The following is a 25442-nucleotide window of genomic DNA, read 5'->3' as shown; positions in this document are numbered from 1 at the left end:
GGATTATGCCATGAAAGGGAGGGGAAAGGGAGACTCTTCCTTCCACTTTTCTGAATGTACTTGAGTAAAAATTTAAAATGCAAATTTTACCTCCTACTTGGCATTTTGCCTCTTTTAATGCTCCCTCCAGTGCTCCTCTGTTGTCCTAAGCTTCTACTTATTGCTCCAAATTCGCCTCAGAGGTTCACAGTTTCTAGCCCCTCCTCCGACTTTATTCTCCAGCACATTTTTTAATTTCTTCATTTGGTTATCTCAACTACAGCGTTATAAAGGAGAGAAATTTGACTGAAATGTTAATAATTTATAACAACGAGAAAACAAATCATTCAACCCTTTCAAGGCATCTGTACATATTTAAAAGAGAATGTGTACTGGATTAATTTCTAATGAGAATTTAGGGCATCAGTACAAAATGTGGAAAAAAGAAAGTGGAAAATTAATCACCAAAATGTCTTACACATAGTTGGCATTAAGAAATATTTGTTAAAGGAGTAAGTAAGTGAAAGTCATCATGCCAATACAACCTCTTGGTCTTCCCTTGCGTTAGCTCCTTTAAATGGTTATTTTTTTTCCCCCATGAGGCTAACGCTGTTTCTCAAAATAACTCCTTCAACATCAGAAAGGGGTAGCACAGAGGCTTACATGGGAAGACCACAGGTGCCAGGCCGGCGTGCACTAACTTAGCATAGACTCTATATTATATCTAAAAAGAAAAAAAAAAAAGGGCTAGGGATGCAACTCAATGCTAGAATGGCCCTGGGTTCAAGCCCCAATAACCCCCCCCCCTCCCACACACACACACACAGCAGTGGAAGGGCACAAAAAAGAAAGTGCTTAAGGGAGAAAAGGCAAAAAAAGAAAATACCCTTTTTGTGTGTATGTGATACTGGAGATTGACCCCAGGCATTCTACCTCTAATTACACCTCCAGCCCTAATTAGTCTTTTTTTTTTTTTTGGTGGTACTGCGGGTGGAACCCAGAGGCTTTCTACCGGGCTATACTCCCCGACCTATTTTTCTATTTTATTTGGAAACAGGGTCTCACTAAGTTGCTGAGAGCCTAAGTAGCTGAGGCTGGCTTCGAACCTGCAAGATCCTCCTGTCTCAGCCTCCCAAGCATGAGGATTACAAGCGTGCACCACCATGCCAGACAGCCCTATTTAGTTTTTTTATTTTGAAATACAAATTACTAAGTTGTGGAGGGCTTCACTAAGTTGCTGAGGCTGGCCTTGAACCTGTGATCCTCCTGTCTCATCTTCCCAAGTACTGTGTTACTGGCATATGTCACCACGCCTCACTGAAATACCATATTCTTATAGGTTTTTTTTTAATTTTAAACAAGTTTAGACTTTTTTTTAAAAGAACACATTTGATGCTTTACTAACTAGGCCAGTGCATGCTGCAAATATAAAGATGGTAAAACAATAACATATTTGGGGGAATATTTATTATTTAAAACTTGTGAATTAAAATTTTGATAACTTAAAGCTTCCTAGAAGGATGTAGGGAAAGTAAAATGACTTCCCAGGTGGAGATATGGAAGGAAGATGGAAGGCAGGATAGGTCCTCAACCCTTACTTATCACCAGAAGTCAACTGCAGGCCCCATTGAGCCATATACTCTGGGCCTGTATCAGGTCTGTCTTGTAAAGTTTACTTTGGGAAACAGTTTTAACAAGAGCCCCAGGTGACTCCTATATCAGTGAACCTGCAGACACGGTTGAGCAGTCTGGGCCAAAAAGTAAGCAGACCAGAATCAAGGCAGTAACTGCAGGAATGAAGTGAGAGTACAAATTGTAGCTATATTTACAAGATAGAATTACCAAGGCTCGGTGACTTATTGAATATGAAAGATGAAGAAGAATCTAAGACCCAATAGGATAATAGTTACGGTATTAAAGACTACATTAAGAGTTCAATTTGGGGGGGGGGTGGTACTGGGGTTCTTGGAAGCCCTTCACCTCTGGGCTACACTCCCAGACCTACTTTTATTTGGAAATAGGATGTTTTTTATTTTTTATTTGGAAATAGGGTCTCTTAAGCCAGTGTGGCCGGCTTCGAACCTGCATCACGCAGGGATCACCCTCCTGTCTCCGCCTCCCAAGCTCGAGGGTTACAAGTGTGCGCCACCACGCCCAGCTGGGTGTTACAATAATGGCTTCAATTTTGGTTAAAGTAAGTTTGAGTGTTTATGGGACATTTGGAAGAGATGTACAGAAGGCATTTACCAATATAATCTAGTGTTAAAAATGATACCCAGGAAACAGATAAAGGTAGGGGATCATACGTATCTTGGTAGTTGAAGCCTAGAATTATTCGTTTGAGTTTTGTACTCCACAAATTGGCCACGCCCCTCAGCGAAAACTACATCAGCAGGGATATAAGAGGTTGAAGTGGACCGGCAAAAAAAAATCCTTCTCATCTAGAGTGGGAAAGTCCCCTCTGAAAAACCTTCCCGAGCTTGACACAAGCCTGAACAAACGTCCAATAACGAGGCGCCGGACAGAGGGGCTCGTTCAGCCCACAGCTTCACGCAGCCGAGATCTCCCCGCTGAGGTCTTCCGTGCAGTCTAGAGGCCGCAAGGTCTGGACCCCCATCCAGTTCAGGGAAAGGTGTCTGGCGGGACCGAGAGCGCTGTCAGGCCCGGGGACTCCTTGTCCACGGTGCGCGCGGATCTTTCCACCCCCCCCCCCCGGAGTCCCCACGAGGCTAATTCCACTCACTTCTCGGAGGGTCCGGCCCAGCATGGTCTTCGTGCGCAGCCTGCCACCACGGGGGCCAGGTGACAAGAAGGAAAAGAGGTCAACCGCAGCCGCCGGGACTACTGGGCGCAGCCATCTTGGATCGTCACGGAACTCTCCAACAGCGAGTACTTCGATTGGTCAAACTGCAGCCCGAGGAAATGATCCTCGCACGCGATTGGCTGTCTCCAGAACGCTTCCCCGGGCAGCGGAGGAGAGCCGGCAGGCAAGGAGACTCCGGGCTAGGGTCGCGGCGGGCCTCGGGAAGCGTCTGATTCTCTGTGGTGCTGGGGTCTCGAATAGTGTCTGCCCAAGACCCGACAGGGATCTCGGCGGGTTGCACACCTGCTTGTGTCTTTTTGTCGGTTTTTAGAGGGATGTGAGAGGGAGGAGAATGGACAGCATCCTGATTAGAACGATAATTGGAGCATTTCTGATGCGAAGAGAATAGCAATTCTGTTTTCTTCCTTCAGTTGCACCATTAGGTTAACTTTATGTCCGCGTGCTCAACTTTGAAATCGGTTGGTGCGTTTGGCAGAATTTGATCGAATTCAGGAGCCAGAGTTTGAGCTACTCCAGGTGCATTTTATCGGAGGGCATAGTTCAACTACTGTTCACGATGGAAGTTTTGAAGACCTTTGTACTTAGAAGAAATGTATGCACTGCGGCCTGCTTCTGGAGAAGCAAAATTGTACAAAAACCTTCAGTTAGAAAAATTAGTACTACCTCTCCAAGGAACACTGTCATGCCCGCCTGGGTGATAGATAAATATGGGAAGAATGAAGTGCTTCGCTTCACTCAGAACATGATGATACCTATCATACACTATCCAAATGAAGTCATTATCAAAGTCCATGCTGCGAGTGTAAATCCTATAGATGTTAATATGAGAAGTAAGTTTCGAATGTACCTTTTAAAAAATTAATTAAAAACGTTAATTGTTGTTTGACCATTTTTTGGTGACTGAGGTTTTGGGTAATACCTCTGCAAATGCTATTTTCAAAGTTCTTGACATCCCAATGGCCAGATTATACCTTAGGCTTTTGCAAAGTATAAATTTGATTGTTTCCATGCTTCCTTAAAAATGCAAGTTAAGACTTGAGAATTGCGTCTGTAGCTAACTTTGTGGTAATCTAAGATCCATAATAGTTTTTTTGTTGTTGTTTTTTGGTGGTGGTACTGGGGGTTCCTGGAAATCCTTCCTTCCACCCCCGGCCTACTCTCCCAGACCAATTTTATACTTTTTTATTTGGAAACAGGGTCTTTTAAGCCAGCTCGGCTGGCTTCGAACCTGCACGATCATTCTATCTCTGCCTCCCAAGCGCGGGGAATACAAGCGTGCGCCACCACGCCCAGCCATAATAGGTTTTAAAAATATGGTTGTTTCCACATCAGTTAAGATTTTTTTTTTTTTTTTTTTGAGGTACTGGGGATTGAACTCAGGGGCATTTTATCTCGGAGTTCCACCTCTGCTGCCCGATTTTTTTTTTTTTTTTTAAACAGTGTTTCACTAAGTTGTAGAGGGCCTCACAAGTTGCTGAGACTGGCAGCAAACTTGTGTCTGAGCCTCCCAAGTACTGGGATTGCAAGCGTGTGCCCTTATTCCCGGCTCAAAATTTGCATTTTTAAGTTCGATGTGGTGGCACATGTCTGTAACCCCAGTAATTGGAGGATGAAAAAGGAATATCACAGGTTCGAGGCCAGCCTCCAAACTTAGTGAGACCCTGTTTCAAAATTTATTAAAAGGGGTTTGATTGTGGCTCAGACGTACAATGCCTATAGGTTCAATCCCCAATACCAAGGAAAGAATTCTTTGCTCTTTTGCTTTCCCATTACTTGGAGGTTTCTTTATTGGTCCAGTAGACAATGCAACAGAAAAGGACTCCAGCATATAGGTAGGTACTATACTTTACTCATTTTTATATTGCATTCTGTTCTCAGCAGTTAAAAATATACTTTCCTATTATGTTTCTTTTTAGATCAGAATGTTATTATATTGAGTAATTTCTGTTGGGTTATTAATATTATTATAATTATTTTGGTGGTACTGGGGTTCCTGGAAACCCTTCTATCTCTGGGCTTCACTCCCAGACACCTATTTTTTATATTTTTATTTGGAAACAGGGTCTCTTAAGCCAGCGCAGCTGCCTTCCAACCTTCGCCATCCTCCTGTCTCCGCCTCCCAAGTGCAGGGATTACAAGCGTGCACCACCACTCCCGGCTCTGCTGGGTTACTTTGACAAAACTTGGGAAGCACTATTTTCTTTTTTGGTGATACTGGGGATTGAGCGCTGGGATGCTCTACCACTGAGCTCCATTCCCTCAACTCCCTATTTAAATTTTTGAGACAGGGTTTCACCCAGTTTAGCAGTCTGGCTTTGAACTTGCAATCCTCTTGCTTCAGCTTTCCCAGTTGTTGGGATTAGACAGGTGTGTGCCACTGTACTTTGCACTGTATTCCTTAAATACATACTATATAATGATTACTAGAGTGTTGGAAACATTGATTAGTATTTGGGAATAACTTGGAAAGTATTGAAAAAATATTGTCTGTTTTACTTATGGGAACTCATCCATTTATTCTGAAGAAATTGAAAAACATCTATTGGGAGGATTAACCTCAGTATTAATCAAAAGGTATTAACTTCAGTGTTTTAAGTAAACTGCCATATTCAGTTTAATTTAACCATGGGCAAGTATTTTGAAGGGCTTATGTTACATCCAAATGAATTGCCTCAATAATAATTATATATGATCTATGCATGATGAATTTAATTTCTTTGTTCGTAAGTATATATACAATTACCAAATTAAGGTTAATGATATAGTGAACCATTTTGTGGAATTTACAGAGAAGTATGAAAATGTTAAGACTTTGATTTCTTTTTAAATTCTTTCCTACCACCCAGAATTGGTGGGATAGATAAAAGTAGTAATTCGCAAATTTTTTGGTTTCAAGATCTCTTTGCACTTTAATATTACTGGACATTTATGTAGGCTGTAGCTACTAGTATATACCTTATTAGACATTAGAACAAATTTTAAGTTAGGTGTGGTGACACATGCCTCTAATCCCAGTACTTGGGAGGCTGAGATAGGAAGGAGGATTGCAGGTTTGAGACGAGCCTCAGCAATTTAGTGAGACTCTCAGCAACCTTGTGAGAAACTTTCAAAACAAAAAAGGGCTGGGAGTGTAGCTTGGCAGTAGAATGCCCCTGGATTTCATCCCTATTCACGCGCGCGCACACACACACACACACACACACACACACACACACACACACACAGATATGTGGAGTGTGATGACACAGGCCTGTAACCTCAGCTACTTGGGAATCTGAGGTAGGAGGATTGCTAGTTTGAGGCCAGCCTGGCAATTTAGTGAGACCATTTCTCACAATGACTAAAAGGAGCCGGGCGTGGTGGCGCACGCTTGTAATCCCAGCACTTGGGAGGCTGAGACAGGAGGATCACACAGCACCATATATATAAAAAAGTTATATATTTTTTACATGTTAACCTGATAATATTTTGGATATTTTGAGCAAAATATTCCTAAAATTAATCTAACCTGTTTCTCTTTATTTTTTCAGTGACTAATTAATAGAAAATTTTAAATGACTTATATAGCTTGCATTACATTACACCTATCTGGACAATGTGATAGAAAGAACTATTAAAAATTTCCTTAGGGGGAAGAGGTTTGGAGAAGGATTTGAAGTCTTAAAGTGGCTAGTCAGGCATGGTGGCGCACGCTTGTAATCTCAGTATTTGGGAGGCTGAGACAGGAGAATTGCAGGTAGGTTCTCAGCCAGCCTCAGCTTAGTGAGACCCTGTTTCAAAATTTAAAAAATTGGGCTGGGGGTATAGCTGGGAGGTCAACTGCCCTTGAGTTCAATCCCCAGCACCACATAAATAAACAGATGTATTTGTGGTTAGAAAGCTCTATTAAGAATGGGTAGAAATGACATTTCTATGATTGCCTCATTAAATGTACATTAGTATTTTTGCTTTGGTATAATAATTGCTACTTCTAGTTAGGCATGTTGTTTTAGTGTATTCTTTTATTTATTCTTTTTACATTGGGATTGAAGGTAATTTCATTTTACAAGATGCACATGCATGATTTTTGCTGTGTACATTCTTTTTTATAGGATGACTGCATCTGGACTTTTCTTGGCTGCTGTTTAATAAAATATTGTAACACATTTTTGCTTTTATATGGTATTCTTGAGACATCTTAGTGTTTTATGACTTTTCTGGGTAATATTATTTGTAAGTTATCCTCCTGCCCATGGATTCTTTTTGAGAAAGTGTTGTTGTTGTTGCAGAAGATATCTGAAATGGTAGCTTAGGGAAATAAAATAATGAGTAGAAGATTGTAAACTTTCAGAAGCAGTTATTTCCCTTGACAAGAAAGCAAGAGACATGTCTGCTTTATTTTGAAAGATGAAGGCTATTTTTCTGAAGATGACCACTACTAGTGGGCATAAAATAATAAATTATAGAAATGGCTGAAGCAATGAATAAATAAAACTAGAAAAATAATACAGCCTATGCCAACAAAGTTTGGGTTTTCTAAATGAGATTAAAGTCTTTTTATTTTCAAACAAGGTTTAACTAAGTTGCCCAGGTTGGCAACTGTGATCCTGCTGTCTCAGTCCCCTAAATACTGGGATTAAAGTCTTTGAAACTGATGGCAGATTTAGAATTTTCCAAACTGGCTCAACTCTCTGAACAAGTCAAACCTCTGTCAGGGGATGGAACTCTTAAGGGCCCCCATTCATTTGTGTCACCGAGCAGGTTCTCACTACCAGCTAGCTGCATTCTGGATTGGGTGCAAATTTAAGTAGTACCGTGTACCAGGGCTACGTGATGCATTAGCATATTAGGGTTATCAAGAAAACTTAAAAAATAACCTTGAGCTTCTAGCTCTCCACCTCAAAGAGGACTGAGACCTTTTTGCAGCTTCGAAAGGGCCAAACTGACAGGGCTAAATGCCCAGTTTGTTGCTCAAATCACATAAGGGCTTGAGTGAGTAATCGTTTTAGCAGTAGAATAGGAATGTAAGACAGCAAAAGTGAAGCATGCGATTTTTGTATCGCATGTGAAGTTGTTATTCCCCCTGTGATAGAGTGCAGCCGTAACTAGCCATATGGCAGACGTTTACTGTTGGCATAATGGACATCAGCTTGGATTTTCTGGGACTATTCCAACTTTCAAATACTTTCTCCCATGTGTCTTTTGATTTTTCATTAGAAAAACAACTTCTGCAAGCTACCCACCTGTCAGGGGCTGTCCCCTATCTACCTTCTTTTCACCATGATTAACTGTCATTGTTCCCAAACTAGGCCCGGTCTTCACTTGTGTTCTTGATCTTATCCCCTCTTGCCTCCTCTGGGGTACCATTCCAGCAGTTCTCTACAGCATCAATTTTTTCTTTCTACCATTATCATCCCATTAGCATACAAATTTGCTATCACGTCTTGTCTTAGAGAAAAAAGAAGCCACCAAAAAAATCCTATCTCCATTTCAGCTGCCCCTTCCATATCCTGCTCGTTTTTCTGTTTCCCTTCTTAACACAACTATTTGAAAGGCTTGAATCTTCTCACAGTCCAATCTTTTGTTTCCCATTCTCTCTGAGGCATATCATGTCACAATAACTGCTTCTATCAAGGTCACTGAGGTCTCTCTTGTTTTAAGGCTCTTAGCAGCTTTTGATCATATTTGGAAACCTGTTTTCCTTGTCAGTAGCATTTGGCATCTTTAAAGAACCTTCTTCACTTGGCTTTCAGGACACCTCTTACTTCACCAGACAAGCCTTCTCGGGCTGCTTTGCTGGGTGCACCTCATCCTTGAGAAGTAGGGTTACAGTGCTTTCCAGGAACTGGCGAGGAGCAAGGGAAGACATAGAGAATGGTCAGTGAGGCTGTATTTGCATTGTGGAGCAGGGAGAGAGAGAGAGAGATGGCACTGGAGAGGTACAGGTGCCTATCTTGGAGAACATAATGCAGCAGGAATGTTCTCAGAAACATGTTGTGCATAAAAGAATAACATACTTCTTGTGAGTCAGAAAAGCCATTTTAAAGATTAAAGCTGTGTAATAAAATATTTGAGATTATTGCAGATAGAGTAGCCAATTTATTTGAATCAAAATGTAACTAAATGTTTTTAGCTTTATTTAGCCGATATTTCTGTAATTGTGTGTGAGGGGTATTGGAGATTAGGCTCAGAGACACTCTACCTCAAAGCCCCGTTTTATTTTTGTTTTGAAACAAGGCCCTACTAAGTTACTGTGCACTGCTGGCTTTATGCTTGTGATCCTCTTGTCTCAGCCTCCGAGGTGCTGGGATTGTAGGTATGGGGCACTATGCCTGGTTTATAAATATTCTTAAAAATAAAAATAAGCCCAGTGTGGTGGCATACACTTATAATCTCAGTACTTGGGAGGCTAAGACACAAGGATCTCAGGTTCAAGGCCAGCCTTAGCAATTTAGCGAGACCCTGCTTCAAGATGAAGAATTAAAAATAGGGCTGGGGGCATAACTTTGAGGTAGAATGGCCCTGGGTTAAATCCCCAGCATGAGCGTGTGCGCGCGCGCGCACACACACACACACACACACACACACATGCAGTTGACCTGATTTATCATATTAGAACAGATGCAGACCAGTGGCTTTTTTCCACTTAGGCATCTCTGCACTTATTCCGAAGAGTTTTCTTGGGAAGATTATTCTTTGAGGGGGGAAGGTGGGAACCAATATCAGGCTCAAGTACTTTGTTGCTGCCTTGCTTACTTATTTACTAACTTTTAATATCTTTAACATATGTCTTCTTCACCAAATTTCACACTATACATATTTGTTATTTAAAAACTTACTGACTGAAGCAGGGCATGGTGGTGCACACCTGTAATACCAGTACTTGGAATGTTGAAACAGGAGACTCAGGTTCGAGACCAGCCTCAGCAACCCAGAGAGATCCAGTTTCAAAGCAAAAATTTAAAATAAGGGCTGGGGGTGTAGCTTGGAGATAAAATGCCTCTCTGTTCAATCCCCAGTACAGAAAAAAAGGGAAAAAAACGTTACTGACTGAATCAATAAAAATACTACCTTCGAAGAGCAAGGTACATAAAAGATAACACTAAAAGTTCTGAAGACAGTATCAAAATCTGAGTTTCAAAGAGATTTTGAGCAGTGGTAGCTTTAGTTTAATAAATGATTGTGAAAATTCCAAGTATTTTGCTTTGACTGGAACCGCATTCATTGTTTTTATGCTTTCCCGGCCTGTAATCCTGTAGTAGATTTAAAATCTTTCTGTTTTTACTTTTGGAGGAAACAGATCAATTGTGTTTTGCAGGTGGTTATGGAGCTACAGCTTTAAATATGAAACGTGATCCTCTACATGTTAAAATCAGAGGAGATGAATTTCCTCTGACTCTGGGTCGGGACGTCTCTGGTGTGGTGATGGAGTGCGGGCTTGATGTGAAGTACTTCAAGCCTGGAGATGAGGTGAGGTAATCTTTTATTCCTTAGTTCTTCCTCTTTATTCCTTTTCAAAATGTGCAAATCTTTCTTTCTTTCTGTAGTGGGAATGGAACCCAGGGACAATTCTGCCTTGGAGTTATACTCTTAGCTCTTCTTTATTTTTTATTTTGAAACAAAGTCTCACTAAGTTGCTGAGGGCCTTGATAAGTTGCTGAGACTGGCTTTGAACCAGTGATCCTCCTGTCTCAGCCTCCCAAGTACTGAAATTACAGGTGTGCACCACCACACCAGCCTCAAAATGTACAAATTTCAGTCTGCTTATTTTGGAAGTATATTCTATACCATTGACTATTTTTCTTCTCTTCAATAAATGTACTCATCTTTGGCTGGAACTCTTATTTGCTTGGTGGTTCTATTGTTTTATTTTGTTTCAAAGAATTTGAAAATAGCTTGACTGTACTTGAATTTTCTAAATTTAGTGCCCAAGAATCATGAGACTTGCCAGGCCCAGTAGTACATGCCTATAATCCCAGTATTTAGGAGGCCGAGACAGGAGTATTACAACTTTGAGACCAGCCTTAGCAACTTAGTAAGACTCTTAGCAACTTAGACCCTGTTTCCAAAAGTAAATAAATAAATAAATAAATAAACAAATAAATACATAAAAAGGGCTGGGGATGTAACTCAGAAGTAGAATGTCCCAGTACCTAAATAAATAGATAGATAAATAAATAAATAAATAAATAAATCACAATACTTTAAAAAACATAGGTCTGGAACTATTTTATTCATCTTAAAAGAATCTTGAAACAATAATTTCTACTTTATGGATTCAGTGGTTTTTAAACAAAGTTTGTTATGATCTTCTGCCACTTTGAGCATTTGTGCCAGGAGATTGTAGTGAACTCAAATAATCAATGTTCTGGTTTCTTTTCATAAAATAATGAACAACTTATGAGATAGATACATTGAGGCTCAGTTTACAGATTAAAAAAAAGTCAAACTATAAAAAAAAAGCCTCACAAAAATCTCTAAAACACATAAAGTACTTAAACATATCAAAGTCAATCACTAAGCCAAGCAAGGGAGGGAGGGACGGGGAGGGAGAGAAACAAGATTTTCCATCCAAAAGACAACTAAGATTAGTTATCTGTGGAAATTCATTATTTATGTTAGTCTTTTACCTATCTAAATTGTATTATTTGCTTTTATTGTTGTTAATTTTTAGGATTTCTAGTTGGAATAGTAATATAGCTTCAGATATAGCATTTGGAAATATTTTATCCCATTCTATCAGTAACTTTTAACTCTGTTTACATTGTCTTTGGATATACAATATTTTTTTTTATTTTTTAGGGAGTTTGTTTACCCTTCTGTTGCCTGTGCCATTGAAATCATATCCAAGAAATCACTGCCAATTTCAATGATGTGAGGTTTATGACCCAGATTTTCTTCTAAAAGTTTATAGTCTTAAGATTTATATTTGGGTCTTTTTTCTATTTTGAGTTAATATTTGTATATGGGATTAGGTAAGGGTCCACTTTTATTCTTTTTCATGTAATTTTAATTTTTCAACAATATTTAGTTAAAAGATTATTATTTCCTCCACCAAATGTTCGTGGAAACCTTGTCAAATATAACTTGACAATATATGGAAGAATTTAGCTCTAGGCTTTTATTTAGCTCCAATAGTTTATATATCTGCCTTTATAACAGTACTACACTGTTTCAATTATTGTAGCTTTATATGGTTTGAAATCAGAAAATATGCATTTTCTAACTTTGTTCTTTTTCGAGATTGTTTTGGGTATCTAGAGTCTATATTCCATATTAGGATAGATTTTTTTTCTGAAAAACAAATATATAAATATATGATAGTTTCACCTAAAAAAAAAAAGAAAAAATATTCTCTGGTAAGAAAGAAAGCAAAAAGAAATATTGAAATGCTATCTTTAAGTTGTCAAAAGCTTGGTATCAGACAAATGAAACTGTTATGTGAGATTATCATTTTTAATTTTGGATAAAATGCTATAATACTAGATGTCAACCACTAAGCCAAGCATGGGAAGGAGGGATGGGGAGGGAATAGGGTGGGGATTGGGTGGGGGTTGACTGGCGATGTGTGCATGTATGTCTACAAAAGTTTTTTTTGTATCCCACTATGATGTATGAATACAGTGCACCAATAAAAAATAATAAAAAAAAGCCTCACAGGTAGTAAGTGGTAAGACCAGAGTTCAAGACCCACAGATTGGGTATCCTTACTGGAACTGAGTATTCAGTCATTGCAGCAAGATATACTGGAATGTGCTTCCAGTGTGGTCAGACTTGATCAATCTAGAATCATACTAAGTAATACATTTATATCATGTGAAAATAACTCATTTGCTTGGTGTAGCTGACTGGTGCTCTTTTCCCAGGATGTATTAGGGTACACCTTCAAGCTTAGCTTAGGTCAGGGTTACCTCTGTCTCTCATGAAGTTGTGTGTCTGTGTGTTTCAGGTCTGGGCTGCAGTTCCTCCTTGGAAACAAGGCACTCTCTCAGAATTTGTTGTAGTCAGTGGGAACGAGGTAACTTGCCATCTCTGCTGAAATGCCATTAAAAAGTATAAATGAAGACTGACAAATATCCCTGAAATAACTGGTTGTTTTTCACATTGAGTTTATGCTTTATGATTAGTTTTGAAAGAGCTACAATAAAGAAAAGGAATTTTTAAAAGATTAAAAAATTATCTGGTGTCATTTAATAGCACTGCCTGCCAGAGCAGTTATCTTTGCCTAATGGAGCAAACGAAATGAGATCTAGAACCCTGCTGTGTTTCTTGGTTCTATCCAGTATAAACAGTTGAAACCAAATATACCCAAAGGAGAGTACAGATTAATCATAATCAGAGACATAGAATTGTCAAGCTGTTTTGAATAACTTTAAAAACAGGAGTCTAATCAAATACCATCAGGAGACTTGACAATTTGAATAGAGCCAAAGGGGTTGATGTTGAGGAAGTTGGTTTAGAGATGGGAGACAGAAAGGGACAAAGGATATTACTAAGATTGGGAACGGCCTAGAAAGGTTACTTTTTGGAAAATGGGAGTAAAGGAAGCAGTTGATCTCAAAAACAAATGTGTTATGAATAGAATGTATTATGAGGGTTCAAGGTTTATTTGGATTTATTTCTGGGTATAGTCAGGACTGATGGGATTATTGTCTGTGGTCTTTCTATAAACAGTGAGGTAGATGAATCTAATGTAGTCTATAAAATATTACTAAGCCTCTGTGAGGCAGGTAGAAAGCCATTTGGAGAATTTTTTTTTTCCTTTGAGAATATTCTTAATGATGATCTTAGAATCGGGTGTGTAGTAAACATGAAACCTGAAAGATTATTTTAGTTTTATTTGTGAAAGTAGTTGGATTCCTATGAAGATAAATGTGCTTAATTGTGTTCAGAGTTTTGCAAGTCCCCGCTTGCTTTTGACCTGTGTCTTCAAACCTAGATCTCTCACAAGCCCAAGTCACTGACTCATACTCAAGCTGCCTCTTTGCCCTATGTGGCGCTCACAGCCTGGTCTGCCATAAACAAGGTTGGTGGCCTGAATGACAAGAATTGCATGGGAAAGCGGTAAGTGGATCAACAGTGGCCTCTAAACCTCCCTTCTTCTCTTCAGTTAGTTCTTTGCAATAGATCTGTCAGAAGCATTAAAATTAGGATTATTTACATGACCAGAGTTGTGATAACGTTTGAAGCAATTGCCAAAGAACCCTACTTGTGTCAGTTTGCAGCTTTTAAACTTCTATTCGGTTGATTCTCAGGTGGGGATTTTTGAGCTGAGATGTATAAATGTCTAGGAGTCTGAACCTTCTAAAAGAACACAACATTTTGTTTGTGGAACTCTGGAACAAGATCCCACATTCACATAAGGTTTATTATAGTATATTGTTATTTTATTTGAAGTTATTGTTAATTTCTTACTGTGCCTAATTTATAAAAATTTTTATCATTAGTATGTATGCGTAGAAAAAAATATATATGTAGGCTTTAGTAATATCTGCAGTTCCAGGCATCCAGTGGGTTTTGGAACCTACTTACCCTGTGGATAAAGGGACACTATTATATTTCAGTTCAGATTCTGCTATTTTCTAGCTCGGTGAACTACTCAGTTGATTTTTTTCCCTGAGATTGTTTTTGAAGAGTAAATGAGATAATACACATAAATCTGGTGATACAAGCTGTGGGAAGCACTTCATAAGTGATGGCTACCCGTACTGGCAAGGAAATTATATTTTTTTTTGTATTTCAGAAAATAGACATCATAGAGAAAACTGATTTATTTTTTTGGTGAGAAAACTAGATACTAAGAACCATTTAGTGATTATAAGGAAAGAAAGAGCTATGGGTCAAATTAAAATAAAAGTTCTTTTTGTTACTAAGGATTGGGCAGGTCAAATAAAGTCTGTGTCATTCTACATCCCTGTTATGAAACATTGCACTTTAACATTTAATGTGTTGAGTGATAGAGCATTAAATTTTTAAAAAATTTATTTGTATTTCAAAAGTATTGTGCAGGCTAGTCATCTAATGAGGTCTACCATTTATCATAGAATGCATGGGACATATTTATTTTAAAGGTCAACCTTGTTTATTTTTTTAAGCTCTATGGTCTGTCTCTTCAAGTTGCCATTTTGGTCACTTTGTTTATATTAAATTCATTTTACCACAGATGTTTCTAACAATCTGTCTTAGTTAATAACCTTGCAAAAGTTTCATTCTGGATTTTTTTTTTCATTCTGGATTTTTAGACCTTTATTTTTATTGTAGGCTCTGCAGCAACATTGAAGTTTTATTATTTAGGATCCCCCCCGAAAAACATATGATTTTCTGTGCCCACGTGACTGTATGAAAACTATGTTAGAAAACTCCCTTTCCTTTTGCCAATTCCATGCTCTCTGGGCAGATATACTTTCAGTATACTGTAGAAAACAATTTAGAAAAAGATTCTAAAAGATTCCCTGGGATGCATAGGTGTGAACTCCCAGCTTATTGCTGGCTTTGTGTTACTCTCTATTTAAGCAACAATGAACTGGAACTGGGAAACTGGAGTCCTGGGTTCTCTCCACTCTGCCATTAGCGAACCAGATAACCATGTGCTACTTTCCGTCTCTGCAGTTTTGTCTAAGTTACTGTAGAACACTGTAGGGTGTGAGGAGAGCTTTGAAAAGGCAATAATTTTATACCTTACAAGGCCATTATATATTAAGTTGCATCTGTTCACTGATTTAGCCACATGTTAACCAAACTAGAGTGAACTCTCTTGTAAAGAGCGTCACTAACGCACATGGTAGACTTCTGCCTCATTCTCAATTGCATGGGGACCTGTGCGTGCATATATCCTGGCCATAGTGAGGGCTGGTTGTCTTAGTCCCTTCAGGCTGCTCTAACAGAGTACCATAAACTGGTGTCTTATCAACATGGAATTTATTTCTCATGGCTCTGGAGGCTGGAAAGTCCAAAATTAAGACACTGACAGATTTATTGTCTGGTAAGGGCCAATTTTCTATTCAATAGACAGTGCTTTCTTGCTTGTCCTCATAGGCTGGAAGGGGCCAGGATCTCTTTTCAGAGCACTAACCCAATTCATGAGGGCTCCAGAGCCTACATGCCCCAATCACCTCCTATCACCTGGGAGTTAGGATTTCAGTATCTGAATTAGTTAACTCCCATCTAACTCTGGGAGTTGGGATTTCAACATTTATACCAGAGCACTTGGCACTTGTTCCCAGAAATGTCAGTTTATTAAAATCTAAAATCACTACATATAATTTATATAACCTCCCTTTCCAACTACTTTTTTGTGAAAATCACAAGGTATCTGAGCACCTTAAAATACTATAAAAATGTGTGTGTGTGTGTGTGTGTGTGTGTGTGTGTGTGTGTGTGTGTGTATTTGATGCCCAGGACCCTGTGCATGTAGCTCAACCACTTGAGCTACATTTCCATCCCGAAGTTTTATGAAGATATTGTATAATGGGATTTTATTATACTGAAACTCAGAGGTTCCAGTGTCCAAAGTGGATTTGTCCAATTTAACTTTTTACAGTAAACTGATGGAGCATCTTTTGGCTTTTCTAAGCAATAATTATTCTTTTTCTGTTAGCTATTTAGCATTAGGTTCCTTAGCTTGCACAAAGCAGGTCAGTGTTTGTTATCAAGGACTAACAGTCTTTTCTTTTTTCTGACTACTTGAGGAAGAAAAATAAATATTAAGTAACAAAAACACCCATCAACACTTGGAACAATTTTATAGGATTTCTTTGTAACTATCACATTGTGTGTGTGTGTGTGTGTGTGTGTGTGTGTGCGCGCGCGCGTGCGTGTGCTGGAGAGTGAACCTGGGCATATTCTACTTCTTAGCTACTTCTTATTTTATTTTTCATTTGAAAACGGGGTCTCCCAGAGAAAAAGTTTTTCTAAAGAAGCAAAATATTTGCCTATAAAAAGGCAATTGGCAGGTTTGGTGGTTTGTAATCACAGCATTGGGGAGGTGAAGACCAGAGGATTGCAGTTCTCAGACAGCCTGAGCTACTCAGTGAGGCCCTTTGCAACTCAATGAGACCTGTTTCAAAAATAAAAAGACTAAAATGTAGGGATGGGGGTGTAGCTCAGAGGTACAATCCCATTGGGTTCCATCTCCAGTACTGCAAAAAACAAAAAAAGAAAGAAAAAAAGAAAAAGAATCAAGAAAACTGGTCTCAGTAAGTTGCTGAAGGCCTTGTTAAGTTGCTGAGGCTAGCTTTGAACCTCCTGCCTCAGCCTCCTAGGTGCTGGAATTAGAGATGTGCACTACCATGTCCAGCTAACAGAATTTTTAAAATTAAGTTAAAGCTTTCTAAGAAGGCAGTGGTATTTACCTTTTCTTTGTTATCTAATTATATTTGTGTAACAACTGAGTATCAGTGAACCAAGGGGATAATTTAATCTTTTTTTTTTTTGGTGGTACTAGGGGTGGAACCCAGAGGCTTTCTACCTCCAGGCTATACTCCCAGACCTTTTTTATTTTTATTTTTATTTTTTTATTTGGAAACAGGGTCTCGCTAAGTTGCTGAGAGCCTCACTAAGTAGCTGAGGCTGGCTTCTAACCCGTGCGATTCTCCTGTCTCAGCCTCCCAAGTGCGGGGATTACAAGCATGCACCAGCACGCCCGGCTATAATTTAATCTTGATGTTGTATACTATTGTCCATTTTCTTCACACTTTGCTATCACTAGAAATATCAAGTGAAATTATTCCATTGTTATCAACCTAGCTATAGTTTCTTTATGATTCATAGAAACACAGATATAATTTGGGGCTTTCAAGATGAATAAAGGTTTTCTCAAAAGCGGTTATACCGGTTTTTGAATAAGGCACAGTCTGATGGTTTTATCTATTGGTAGTGTCCTGGATACACCTGAATGTTTCATGCTCTGCCTAATGCATCTCTTCCTGGGAAAGTTGTGCTTCTCCCTGATAGAAGTATTAGAAAGTGTTAAAACTAGTCCTCCTCAACAAGATGAGTATCACTTTAAATTTTGTATACTTGAAACCCAGTGCAGTGAATTTAGTAATACTTTTCAGCTTCCTCTTTGAGATTGGGCTGTATGACAGTGAAACTTTGTCACCTGTAAATATAAATGAGGTATCCAATTAATTCTGCTTATAGAATTAGGCTTAATTTTAAAAACATTGGCTCTCCCCCTCCACACCAACATTACGTTGACATGAAATGACCACCTGGTGACTGTAACAGCTCCCTTCTTCCAGGTGCCTTTTATGGCCTGCTCTTGTTACTTCCCACCCGCAGCCTTCTCTTCCCTCTCCCCTCCTGCCACTCCTGTGGGCACTGGGTTTTCATCTGCTCCTGACTGAGCTGTGAGGTTACTGTCTGGGAAGAAGAAAGAAACCTCAGGCACTTACTGAAATGTGGGATTGGGGAGAAGGGAAGAGGGGGACCTAGGCCTGTCCATTGTACTGCAAATAAATCCTGCGGGAATCCTGGCCTGCTTTCCAGGGAGCCCCCAGAGGGCTCAATTAAAGGAAAAATAGAAACCGCAATCCTGGAAATTTGTGTTTTACAGAGTAGCTTCTTCGGTGACTGCAGTGTCTGCATTGTGGGGTTTGGAAGTCATTTCTCTTTCATGTATGCAGTCCAGCTCCAGCCTTCCATTCCTGCAGCTGCTCCCTAGGGTCAAGGCCAAGCTGCCAAACCCAGGGCATTGTGCAGTTTTTATTCCAATTTGATCTTTCTGAAGTATCTGGCATTCACTTCTGTGCTTTTAGTGACGCCAGACACCTTAGTTTTTTTCTTGTCTTTTTTAAAAGGCCCCTCTCCTCTAGCCCCTTAAATGTGCTATTTTCCTGAATCCTACTCTGTCTTTCCTTTCTGTCTCCCAGATTATCTCATCTCTGCTGAGCTTCTGTTTAGAATTTGGTAATTTACAGATCTGTATTTCTTCTTCTTCTTCTTTTTTTTTTTTTTTTTTTGTGATACTGGGGTTCTTGGAAGCCCTTCTACCTCCGGGCTACACTTCCAGAGCTATTTTTACATTTTTATTTGGAAACAGGGTCTCCTAAGCCAGCGTGCGTGGCTGGCTTCGAACCTGTGCGATCCTCCTGTCTCTGCCTCCCAAGCGCGGGTATTACAAGCGTGCGCCACCACGCCCGGCACAGATCTGTATTTCTAACTGGAACCTCTTTACTGAGTTCCAGTTAGATAGATACTCTTTTGTATCATAAAGTCAACAATGGAAAACAAGACTTAATTAATGAACTACCATGCCAGCTCTTCCTTTATATTCATTCCTGAAGTCATTGAGTTGTGATTTACATTAAGCCGAATCTGATACTGTTCCTAAACACAGCCCCCTCCTCCACTGCACAACTCATTATTGCTTATGTCATGTAAAATCCAAAATTTCTGTCAACTTTGGAACAGTCTCTCCCAATTTTCTTTTCTCTATGAGGTGTATAATTTCAAGGCATGTCAAGGTTTCTTGTGTAATGAATAAGCCTACAGTACTATTGGAATATTAACTAACAACTTTTACTAATTTGTTGTTACATCTTCCCTATTGTGGTATATTAGAAGTTTTTACATGCTTTAATGGGAAGAATCTACTTACTAGCTTCTGGCTCTGTGCATGTCAAATCTTATTTAAGTCAACCCTGTTTATTCTTTACTACTCACATACTCCAGTGTTAGGTGCAATAGTACCCAGTCTTATCTTAGTAAAATGTCAAGAAAGATGCTGGGTATGGTGGTACATTCCTGTAATACCAGTACTTAGGAGGCTGAGACAAGAGGATGGCAGATTCAAAGCCAGCCTTACCAACTTAGACTCTGTTTCCAAATAAAACTAAAATAGGGCTGGGGGTATAGCTCAAAGTTAAAATGCCTCTGGGTTCAATTCCTAGCACCACAGGCACACACATGCACACACATACACACAGTTAAGATGCTTAGGGGAGTTGACGTTGTAAGAGGTAGGAATATTCTTAGAAGGCATTATAAATACGGACAGCTGGTGATAACTTTGTGCCTAACTATGAACCTTATCAGTATTTCCCAGTAAATCCAACACAAATGTACAATAGTTCCCTCTTACCCATGAAGGGATACATTCTAGGACCCCCAGTGAATGCTGAAACTACAGATAGTATGGAACCCTATACATACTATGTCTTTTCCTATACATATATTACTCCGATAAAGTTTAATTCATAAAATAGGCACAGCATGAAATTAACAAGAAAACTAATAATATAACAGAACAATTATAACAATATACTGGCTAGACGTTGGTGGTGCATGCCAATATTTGGAAGGCTGAACAGGAGGATCACCGGTTTGAGGCCAGCCTCAGCAATTTAGTGACACCCTGTTTTAAAATTAAAAAAAAAAAAAAAGAAAACAAGGCTGGTGGGTGGTTAGTTCAGAGGTAGAATGCCACAGTGTTTTATCCTCAGTATGAATGAATAAGTAAATAACAGTATACTATAATAAAAGCTATTTAAAACTTATGAATTATTTTTATAATTTGCATGAAATACTTTTGGGCCACAGTTGACTGTCGGTAACTGAAACTGCAGAAAGTGAAAGCCTGGCTAGGAGTGGACCACTGCATTTCCTTTAGCAAGCCTAATATCGCTGATAAGAGGACAAGTGACGGAGGGAGTGCAGGAGTGAAAGAGGCAGCAATTGAAACGGATGGTGAGGGGCATATATTATTTTTGCAAAGTTTACAGGAGCATGTGTCTCTGCAGCTGTATTGCTCGGGCTCCTCCCAGGGTCTGTGTAAGTGAAGGGCCTAAAGCTCCAGCTTCATTGGCTCCAGGGCACGTCCTTCCCCAACTATGCTACTTCTCTCGCTCTTGAGCTCGCTCTTCCTCACATTCATCCACCCTATTGTCATCCATCGTAAGCATCCTTGCCCTCTTTTTACTTCAGTGCAAGATTGAAGGAACTAGTGGTTTGGGATGGCTCCCACTGTCTTTCCCGTTTGAAGAGATACAATCCAGGATCTCTGGTTGAGATTCTGAATACATCTGAGATAATAGAACCACTGTTATCCTGTGTATAAAGTTCTTGGTCCATTATGGGTTAGCTAGACTTTTATAAACAGCTCCCCTGGGCACCTTGCCAAAATGTATCAATAGTCTTGTTTTAATGGGAAACTCTTAAATTTCCAAACATCTAATTCACACATGAACTCTCCTGTAAATTGGGGAGTGTCAACATGAATTACAGAGGCTTAGAAGGAGAAGACACAAATCTAGGCAATGTTGGTCACACTCATTGATTTGCTATAGCTCTGTTATTCCATTTATTTAAATTAAGTTTCTCACTTACTCTAGGCAGTAATCTTAGCATATTATGCTTAAATACTTTGCTATCTTTCACCCATCTTTCCCCCCAGATTCAAAAGTAGTATGTAAAGCTGAAAAATAAGATATATTTTCAGCATCCTGTGTATGGAAGAAGGTACTGGAGATTGAACCTAGGGGTTCAATCTGAACTATACCCCTAGCCCCTTTCTTCTTCTTCTTCTTCTTCTTCTTCTTCTTCTTCTTCTTCTTCTTCTTCTTCTTCTTCTTCTTCTTCTTCTTCTTCTTTTTTTTAGAAACAGGTTCTTGCTAAATTGCCAAGGCTGGCTTTGAACCTGTGGTCCTGTCTCAGTCTCCCAAGTACTGGAATCACAAGAGTGCACCACCACATCTGAAACATCGTCCTTATTTCTTAAAGACCATTTATTTCTACTAACAGAAGATTTAGCCATATTGAGTTTTAGAATTTAATAGATGTTGCTCTAATCTTGTGACTTGCCCTTTTTTCTCTCTTCATAAGTATGTTGTTTGAGGGGAATCATGGAGGCCATATACTTCTATGTTAGAAGGGAGAGAAATGAAATAAAAGCCTTAGATTGAACGCACTGGTTCTTTTTTATTGACTCCCAGAGTACACCTCTGTGGCTGTCATTTCATAGGTAATAACTCTGAAGCCTAAGGTATTCCATTAGTGAGAGCGCTGAAACTAGAATCCAAATCTCTAGATAACCAGCCCTGGCCAGCCAGATTTTAAAAGGTGATTTTTCTCCTCTGGTTTTCCTGCTATTTATAATTTGTTTCATATATTTTTTATTCCTAAAGCAGTTGATGCCTTGCTTCATAAGGTTATAATCCTGAAAATGGTGATTATAAAGGACTTAGGTACTAAATGCTAACAACAACAAAAAAAAGTGTCTCGGTCATGAACATGAAGCCAAAGTTGCTTTTAGTACTTCTGTGTTTGTTCAGGGAAAATTCAGAGATTAGACAGAAATGACAGAGCACGGTAGAATTTAGCAATGTAACAATTATTCATAGTTCTTCTCTATTTTCTACATCTGTCATGAGTACAGTCCCCATTAACTTCAAAGGAAGCCCTCTGCATGGACTAGGAAATCAGAGAGGCTTGTGATTAAATACCTCTTTAATTTTGAATTATAGGACTTTTTGCAAGTATAGTATTTCCTAAGCACCTTTTCTACATGAACTAATAAACAATACAGGCCGCCTTTTTTCACTGGAACAAGTAGGCTTCTGCCTCAGTGAGGTTTGAAATTATTAGTGTGACCATCACAGCAAAAAACTGTTCCTCCCGAATGGCACTTGTACAGCACTTAAGTGAAGGGCCATTGTGAGATAAGCAACAACAGTGTTTTTTCTTTACCCTGAAAGTGCTTTCAAGAGTCCAAGAATAATTGTTAGCATAGTCACAGGACTTCAGAGCCTAGAGGACCAATCAGCCTTACGACTGGCTTGAAATTTTATTTTGCCTGCTGCCCTTTTTGGGGGGCTTCCTTAGTTATGGGCCCTGGTTGACCCAGCATAAAACAGTTCACAGGACAAGGGAATGATGCTTCTGTACAAGCCAATGGTGCTTCCTTGAGTCAGCTCTTTGCCGGGTTTTTTTTTTTTTTTTTTTTTTGCTCTTTAGGAGCGCCACCAAGTGGCATAATCAGGAACTGAAGCTTTTATTGAGGAATCATTCCCTCTTTGGCCAAGCCCTGCTGTGAAACACATTTTGCTTTTTTATTTAAGGAAAAGAAGCCACTTTGAATTAAGAGTTTTGGGGAAGAAAGGAAATAATCATAATGAGGTCATAGAAGTGTTTGGCTGCTGAGTCCTTAAGTGGCCTTTAAATTTGGTATCCTTTTAATGCAGCCTTTTCAGGGAGAGAACCAGAAAATAACTTTATGCTTTTCTTTATTGGAAGAAACTTTAATCAGTATTTCAAGTATCCAGGTGATGTTCTTTTCTCACTTAAGATGGTAAAAACTGAGCCAGGCATGGTAGCACACTCCTGTAATCCCAATACTTGAGAGGCTGAAACAGGAGGATCACAGGTTCAAGGACAGCCTCAGCAAGGAGTGAAACTCTCATCAACCTAGTGAGATCCTGTTTCAAAAATAAAAAAATAAAATAGGGCTGGGGGTATAGCTCAGAGGTGGAATCCTCTGGGTTCAATACATATGCAAAGAAAAAAAAGAAAGATGGCAACAACTGCCCAAATTGTAGGATATAATACTGATTGGATGCGTTTAAAAGTCAAAAGCCAGGTGTGGTGGCACATGCCTGTAATCTTAGTACGTGAGAGACTGAGACAGGAGGATCGCAGGTTTGTGGCTAGCCTCAGCAATTTAACAAGGTCCTCCACAACTTAGTGAGACACTGTTTCAAAAAAATAAAATAGGGCTGGGTAGTATAGCAGAGATAGAATGAGTTTAATCTCCATTACCACCAAAAAAAAAAAAAAAAAAAAAAAAAAAAGGAAAGAAAGTCAAGAAACATTGATCAGGAATCTGCTAGGTCCGGGGCATTGTGGCCAGTACAAATCATAATAGGAAGTCCTTGTCCCGGAGTGCTTGCAGAATAGCCTAGTGAGTAGAATGTGAGTTGAGAGCATGAAAAATGCCAAGGTATGGTGTAGATATTAGGTTGTGGGCTACTTTAGGGATACTGTGGAGGAAAACTGGGACTTGTGTCTTCAAGAGAAAGAGTTTAGCAGGTAGAGAAGGCATTTTGGAGTCTGGAGAAATGGGCCAGTGTGTGTACATAGGGCTTGGGATGAATGGCAAGGGAACAAGGTCTCTGAGGAAGAGAGTTTCTATTAAGAAAATAAAAGAAAGTAGAGAATTAGTTTCGGACAGTGGTGTGTACCCCCGTAATCTCAGTATTTGGGAGGCTGAGACAGGAAGTTTGCAGGCCAGTAGGTTTGCAGACAGGAGGTTTGAAGCCAGCATCAGCAATTTAGCAATGCCCTTGGCAACTTAGCCAAACCCTGTTTCAAAATAAAAACTAAAAATGGCTGGGGCTGTAACTTGGAGGTAGAATGGCCCTGAGTTCAATCTCTAGTACCAAAAGAAAGGGCGGGGGGAGAATTGAGATGATTAGATTGTGAAAGGCTTGAAGGAGAGTTTGAATAGCTACATTTAAAAATTTCATGGGTAAATTAATATTTGGATGTATCTACGAGGCCATATTAATACTATTTTCTCCAATTTGGGGAGTACTAAAGTTGTGAAATGTATGAATTATAGAGATGTAGAATAGTGGATCTTCAAGGTTTCTTCTATTCTTCACAATGATGATTCTGTGAAATTAAAACCAACTCTTTTAGAAGGAACATAATTTTCAAGAAGACTTCTTTTTATTGTATTTAATGGTATTAGTTTCAGAGGGAACAGCAGGCCTAGAAATCTTAGTAGTAACTTTTAAGATATAATAAAAGGTAACAATCAGCCCTCTGTGATTTGGGTGAGAAAGAAAAATAACTGAAATGAAGCTAGGGTTAAGATTGTAGACAGAATACATGTTCCAAGATCCATTGTACTTGCTAGAGATAGGTACACTTTCTAGCAACCAAGACAAAAGGGACCCAAGTTAACAGTTGTACAATATATTGTGACAGGTTAATAGTATAAATACTCCCACTACTTAGTCTTCAGAAAAATGTTTTCCTGTAGGTACTTAGAGAATTCTTGTGAAAAATTATGTCAACACTCTTTTTAGCTGAAGCAACATCAAATACCAAACAATCACCTTTTTTTTTTTTTTTTTTTTGGTGGTGGTGGTACTGGGGTTCCCGGAAACCCTTCTACCTCCGGGCTACACTCCCAGACCTATTTTATATTTTTATTTGGAAACAGGGTCTCTTAAACCAGCGAGGCTGGCTACGAACCTGCGCGATCCTCCTGTCTCCGCCTCCCAAGCGCGGGGATTACAAGCGTGTGCTACCACGTCTGGCTAAACAATCACTTTTTATAATGCCTCTCAGCCTCCATTGGTAGCATAACACCAAAGTGCAGTTTATAACAATTTTCTAGGCACCTGAAACCATGCAGTCCAAGTAGACAGTTCTTGTAGTTTAACTCAAGAGTTAAATGTGAGAGTATGTAAACCAGTGATTTGCGACCATCAATTCTCTTTGGATTACAAGCTTTGGGAAACGGATAATATAGGTCTCAGATCCCCTTCCTTGCCCATGCAATATGCATAATCACACCAAATTTTGCATATTACTTTAGAAAATTCAGAATTTTAGATGGATCATGGTCTTATACCATTTACCTTTTCCCAGACTCATTCTCCAGGCTGAGCCTCCCTGCTCTCCATTGGCAGGAGGGCTACACCTAGCAGGAGGG

The 25442-nt window shown here is 39.3% G+C and overlaps 2 protein-coding genes across 2 annotated transcripts in view; one reads left to right on the top strand and one right to left on the bottom strand.

Moving 5' to 3' along the window:
- The window catches only part of QRSL1 (glutaminyl-tRNA amidotransferase subunit QRSL1), a gene marked incomplete at both ends in the record, with an annotated part of 29187 nt that extends 26441 nt beyond the window's left edge, over nt 1-2746 (bottom strand). The window contains one exon of the mRNA XM_080700330.1: nt 2723-2746. Coding sequence (XP_080556456.1) covers nt 2723-2746 — 24 coding nt within the window. The remainder of the gene's footprint in view (nt 1-2722) is intronic.
- A 613-nt stretch (nt 2747-3359) lies between these two features.
- Nucleotides 3360-25442, top strand: part of RTN4IP1 (reticulon 4 interacting protein 1) — a gene marked incomplete at both ends in the record, with an annotated part of 56782 nt that continues 34699 nt past the window's right edge. The window contains 4 exons of the mRNA XM_080699708.1: nt 3360-3633; nt 10101-10252; nt 12732-12800; nt 13722-13846. Of these exons, the coding sequence (XP_080555834.1) occupies nt 3360-3633; nt 10101-10252; nt 12732-12800; nt 13722-13846 (620 nt within the window). The remainder of the gene's footprint in view (nt 3634-10100; nt 10253-12731; nt 12801-13721; nt 13847-25442) is intronic.

The sequence above is a fragment of the Muscardinus avellanarius genome (assembly GCF_963383645.1).
Source record: "Muscardinus avellanarius genome assembly, chromosome: 8".
Lineage (NCBI taxonomy): Eukaryota > Metazoa > Chordata > Mammalia > Rodentia > Gliridae > Muscardinus > Muscardinus avellanarius.
This window is presented reverse-complemented; position numbering and strand designations above follow the sequence as displayed.